We start from the raw sequence: 5,963 nt of genomic DNA, 5'->3' as shown, positions 1-5,963 counted from the left end.
GTTTAGTTTAGTTTAGTTTAGTTTAGTTTAGTTTAGTTTAGTTTAGTTTTGTTGAGATGGAGTTTCGCTCTTGTTGCCCAGGCTGGAGTGCAGTGGCACTGTGAGAAATGGGAAAGTTCTTCTTCAAAGATTATAAAAAGTCACAATTTCTTACTATAACATTGCTAGTCACTATTAGTGGCTGTCCAAATCAGCTGTTGTAGCTTGCTCCGGCATGCCTGGACAGAACTAGAAAAGCCCCAGCCCATCGTGCATGTCACTCCTTATTTGGAGATGCTTCCTTAACTATCCCTGGGCAACTTACTTTTCTTTTTTTGTTCTGTTCCCTTACCCAATTAAAAACGTTTTAAACTAATAGCCAATTGGGTAAAGTGTAAAATGTGAGATCCTATTCCAGCCAATGGAAGCTGGACACAGCAGTAGGGTGATGCGTCAGGTTGTAAATAACTCTGTCTCCTTTGTTTGGTGTGCTCTCGTGGCTGGACAGCCATTGAGTAGCACTCTTTCTGCAGAAAGTAAAGCTCCCATTGCTGAGAGATCATTTGTTCCCAGTAGAATTAGGAAAGAGGTATTGTTTGTTAGCAAGGTTTCCTTCCCCTTCTCAGAAATTGTTGCAAAGATTTAATCCTTCCTACCAGCCCTGGAAGCACCCAAGTTTCCTCCTGTTCTCTTTTTTTCTCCCACTAGCAAGTCAAGATAAACTAATTTACATCAAAATGTCGTGGTAATGATCCAGGATAGTTTATAAGTAAATGCTCCTGGAGGGATTTGCATTATAAACATGCAGTCATGCAAAGGAGAAAATATTTAACAGAGAAATTCCAGGTATTCTGTTGAAGGGGCTTGAGTCTTGCTGTGACCTTAGCTCATGTACTTGGAAGTGCCATGTCCCAGGTGCTGAGGCTCTATATTTGTTCTTATAATTTATCTCTATTTAAGTTCATTCTTTTACTTGATAACTACAGGTTTGCTTATAATTTCTCTTGCCTGACAATCTAGTCAAAAGAAACTGAAACAAAAAATATTCCATTTGACCTGTTCTCTATGGCATCTGTCACTTCTCTTTTGATGGTAATGATAATCTATGCTGTTTGTAGCATCTTTCTCAGCTAAACAACTTGATATTTATATTGCATGTCTCTTAATAATCACATACATTTTTTAAAAAACAAACCAACCAACATCTCAAGAAACATATTCTGACCTATCCTTACCAAGGCTCTATCCTTACCAGAGAATCTGGAAGAAGAAAGCCATACTCTTCAGATATGTGGTATCTTTCCAAAGACAATGGAACTGCTGTCTTCACATTCGGTCTTCGGGGCTCCATTATTTTGCTTGAAGTATCTGCATGGAAAGTGTCACTGAAGAATCAACTGTGCCTAATATATTAAACACCCAGGTTGCATCCTTTGGTTCCAGTTAGTTGCGCAGTGTCTCAAGTACAGGGGAGAACTTTGCCCTGAGGTTGAATTCCAAATCGTCATGGACTTTCTCTGAGACAGGGATGAGTAAATAATTTTAAAAATGCTGATTAAACAAACAGACAAACCAAACAAACTCAAAGAAATTCCCTCATTTTCTCTCACATACCAATATGAGAAAAGTTATTTTAATCCCAGAGACAAATTTGTTCCACATTGGAAAAGGAGAAATGAAATAGACCTGTGGTCGTGGCTTATCAAACCTGTACCCTAACAGGAACCTGCTCCATTGCGAACTTTGACAAATGGGTCAGAGTTACTCCAAATGGAGTAAACTATCAAAATTAGAAGTTACATGCAGACAATTATTTCAGTGATCTCTGGTGAGCAGGGAGGGGAGGAAGGGCCTGCCAGAAGCTCAGAGGGTGTTGTATGTAGTTTGAGCAACATAGTCTAGAATTACGATTGATTTATTTTAAGAAGCAACACAGTAACTTTTTTAAATATTTGAACACATTAAAGACAGATTTTTTTTTGAGTTTAGCAAATGAGATAATAAATACTAACAAACTTGATAATAGCATTGTTTGAAATGTTTGTTCCTCCGTGCTGTAAAGAAATAGCACTTGAACATAAATTTATTTAGTAAGGTCATTTTTACTTCCTGCAGAAAAGGTACACTCACCAGCAATTTTGCCACAAGAGTACACCAAAGGAGACAGGGTCATTTATAAGCTGACACGTCCACCCTACTGCTATGTCTGGTTTCCATTGGCTGGAACAGGACCTCACATTCTGTATTTGTCCCAATTGCCTAACAACTTAGAACTTTTTAAAAGAGGCAAAGGTAGAGGAGAACAAAGGAAGGAGGAAGTAACTTGTGGAACACTGAGAAAGATAAAAACACTTTTAAATCAGGAAATGAACAGGCTATGACCTAATGCTTGCTTGGACCAGTATAACCATGCCAGGGCAAATATTTAGGCTAAATTGTGGGAGCTAAGAACATAGCATACATTGATTTGCTTATTACGGCTAGCAGATATTTAAGAATGTTAGCACAGGTCTTTGAATAAATTTTGTTTCTAAGATAAGTTATTATTTACTCCTAATGAGACAGGGAGGAAAGTCTTTGAAGAGGAACCTCTACTTTACTTTTTACAGCATGAATGAATTATTTAATTAAATACTCGACTTTTTTTTTTTTTTTTTTTTTTTTCATACCTCAGCTCTAGTCCTAGAGTTTTGCTCCTGTTTCTCTGACTTGAGTGCAGTGGCATGATCTCTGCTCAATGTAACCTCTGCCTCCCAGGTTCAACAGGTTCAAGCGATTATCCTGCCTCAGTCTCCCAAGTAATTGGGATTATAGGCACCCACCGCCACACCAATTTTTTGTATTTTTAGTAGAGATGGGGTTTCACCATGTTGACCAGGCTGGTCTCGAACTCCTGACCTCAGGAGACCCACCCGTCTTGGCCTCCCAAAGTGCTGGGATTACAGGCATGAGCCACTTCACCTGGCATTATGTCCAAAATTTGACCTCTAAGCACCTTTCTAGTAAGACCTTTGCTCAAGCCCTCAAAAATGATTTACTGCTCCTGAAATAACTAGTATTTTGTTCTTTGGTCTAGCTATTCACACTGTCTTTGCAAAATATTTTCTTGACAGTCACCACGATGAATCTCTACTCTACAAAAGTTTTCTTTTTTTTTCTTTTTGTTTTTTTGAGATGGAGTCTTGCTTTGTCACCCAGGCTGAAGTGCAGTGAAGCGATCTCAGCTCACTGTAGCCTCTGCCTTCCAGGTTCAAGCAATTCTCCTGCCTCAGCCTCCTAAGTAGCTGGGATTACAGGTCCCTGCCACCACACCAGGCTTATTTTTGTATTTTTAGAAGAGGTGGGGTTTCACTGTGTTGGTCAGGCTGTCTGGAACTCTTGACCTCAGGTGATCCGCCTGCCTCAGCCTCCCGAAGTGCTGGCATGAGCTACCGCACCCAGCCAAAGGTTTTTTTTTCAATTTTATTTGTATTTGGTACATAAGAATGGTATATACTTAAGAGTTGCATGTGATATTTCTATACATGTATGCAATGTGTAATGATCAAATCAGGGTAATTGACATCTCCATCACCCAAACAGTGATCGTTTCTTTGTTTTGGGAAGCGGAGAGTAGAACAGTGGTTACCAGAGGATGGGATGAATAGGGGGAGGAGGGACAGGGAGAGGTTGGTTAGTGAGTACAAAATTATAGTTAGGTAGCAGGAATAAGTTCTAGTGTTTCATAGCACAGTAGGGTGACTATAGTAAATAATATATTGTATATTTTAAAATAGCTAGAAGAGAGAGTTTTGAATGTTTCCAACAGAAACCCCACTTATCTTTTAAGACACATCTCAAAAGCTAATACTTCCATGAACACTTCTTCAGAATTGTTTTCTTTCTGCAAAATTCTACAGTCAATCTGTACCTCATTTGCATCACACTTCCAGTTCTATCCGGTCTGATTGTTACTAATGTAGTAACCATATCTTTCCTATTAGATTATAAGCTCCTTGAAAACAGAACCCATATCCAACCCAACTTTGTATTTTCCGTTAGCCACAAGCCCAATATCTGGCACTCAATAAATATTTGTTGGATGGATGATCTCTTAGTCTCATTATGGACCTCATATTTGTAGGACCAGTGTCTGCCTGTCAGGTAGAACTTTGTACTGCTTTTGGTCACACTGCTTTACTCCCAGCCCCAGAAACTTACCCTGCAGTAAGGAACACAGGGCCATACCCTACATGAAGCCCTGCCTGGCCTCTTCCTTACTAAGAGGAAGTTGACTAGATATAATTGTGCTCAGAAACTTTCTTTCCTAACAGTAAGGCTGGGAATTTTGGCGTTTTGTGTTCCATGATCAGCTTTCCATGAGTCACAGTAGTACCAGTGCACAGCAAGGGATCCATTTCTATCTGTCTGGGTATTAGGGCCTTTTGGAAATGGGCCAAGGAGAAATTAGAAAAAGAAAAAGAATATATGGTCACAGTTGATCTTTTTAGGGCATGATTTACTTGTTTCCTAAAAGCAACATCAGATGTACTTAGTTTCAGTTTCTAAATCGATAACACTGGTACACTGAGTGTTTTTGTCCAGTTCATTAATTACTTCTTCCTTCCTAAATTCAATGGGGACATTTAAGTCCTTTCCTTGATTAACTTTTCAAGTATCTGACATTGCAGCCTACTTTTTTTTTTAACCCTTTTACCTTCTTGACATTTTCCATGACATCTATCCCTCCTTATTTTACTATACTTAATAATAAAAAAATAAATAAATACATACATACATACATAAAGACTGCAATCATGGAATTTTCCTTCCTTCTTTCCTTCCTTCCTTCCTTCCTTCCTTCCTTCCTTCCTTCCTTTCTTTTTTTGAGAGAGTCTCGCCCTGTCATTCAGACTGGAGTGCAGTGGTGCGATCTCTGCTCACTGCAGCCTCCGCCTCCCGGGTTCAAGCAATTCTCCTGTCTCAGCCTCCCGAGTAACTGGGACTACAAGCATGCTAATTTTTGTATTTTTAGTAGAGAAAGGGTTTTGTCATGCTGGAAAGGCTGGTCTCCAACTCCTGACCTCAGGTGATCTGCCCTACCTTGGCCTCCCAAAGTGCTGGGATTACAGGTGTGAGACACCACTTCCAGCCTCTTTCTTTTTTTTTTTTTTTTTTGAGTTGGAGTCTTACTCTGTCGCCCAGGCTGGAGCATAGTGGCGCACTGTCGGCTCACTGCAACCTCCACCTCCCGGGTTCAAGCAATTCTCCTGCCTCAGCCTCCCGAGTAGCAGGCGTGTGCCACCACGCCCGGCTAATTTTTGTATTTTTAGTAGAACCAGGGTTTCATCATGTTGGTCAGGCAGATGTCAAACTCCTGACCTCGTGATCCACCCACCTCAGCCTCCCAAAGTGCTGGGATTACTGGCGTGAGCCACTGTGACCAGCATGAGTGTGGATTTCTACTGCACCATATCCTCACCAGCACTGAGTGCTGTCAGTGTTGGGGATTTTCACCAATGTAGTAGAAATGTAGTGGTATCTCATTGTTTTCATTTGCAATTTCCTAATGGCATATGATGTAGATCATATTTTCATATGCTTGCCACTTGTATTTCTTCTTTGATGGGGTTTCTGCTCAGATCTTTTGTCCACTATTTAACTGAGTTGTTCATTTTCTTGTTTTTGAGTTTTAAGAATTATTTGTGTCCGGAGCCATGAGGCCCAGAATTAGCCGACCTCTGTTGCTTGATCTCCGCACAGCGGAGACAAGATGGCACATTTCCGGGTTCTTCATTACAAACCTTTCCCGCGCGCGCGCTAACCTTTCCCGCGCTGGCGCTAGCTTTTCCCGCGCGCGCCTAAACTGTTTCCGCCTGCGCAAGCCTTTCGCGCCCAGGAAGATATGCAGCCTACAGCGCAGGCGCGATCCTGCGCCCGGGAAAATTACCAACCAACGGCGCATGCGCGATTGTAATTTGAGAAAACCCGGCCCCCCCCTCCGC

The 5,963-nt window shown here is 41.1% G+C and overlaps 1 protein-coding gene across 3 annotated transcripts in view; it reads right to left on the bottom strand.

Annotated features, from left to right (window-relative positions):
• The window catches only part of IDO2 (indoleamine 2,3-dioxygenase 2), a 76,729-nt gene extending 74,515 nt beyond the window's left edge, over window positions 1-2,214 (bottom strand). For 2 of the 3 annotated variants that reach the window (XM_017885332.1, XM_017885333.1), the window contains exons 1-2: window positions 2,110-2,214; window positions 1,232-1,347 (exon numbers count right to left, since the gene is read on the bottom strand). In XM_017885332.1, the coding sequence (XP_017740821.1) occupies window positions 1,232-1,347; window positions 2,110-2,152 (159 nt within the window). In that variant the 5' untranslated portion in view covers window positions 2,153-2,214. Of the gene's footprint in view, window positions 1-1,231; window positions 1,497-2,109 lie in introns of all 3 variants that reach the window. The other variant, XM_017885334.1, reaches the window with a different exon arrangement.
• Window positions 2,215-5,963: the final 3,749 nt, after the last annotated feature.

This window comes from Rhinopithecus bieti, unplaced genomic scaffold (genome assembly GCF_001698545.2).
Source record: "Rhinopithecus bieti isolate Rb0 unplaced genomic scaffold, ASM169854v2 scaffold_13689, whole genome shotgun sequence".
In the NCBI taxonomy this organism is placed as follows: domain Eukaryota; kingdom Metazoa; phylum Chordata; class Mammalia; order Primates; family Cercopithecidae; genus Rhinopithecus; species Rhinopithecus bieti.
This window is presented reverse-complemented; position numbering and strand designations above follow the sequence as displayed.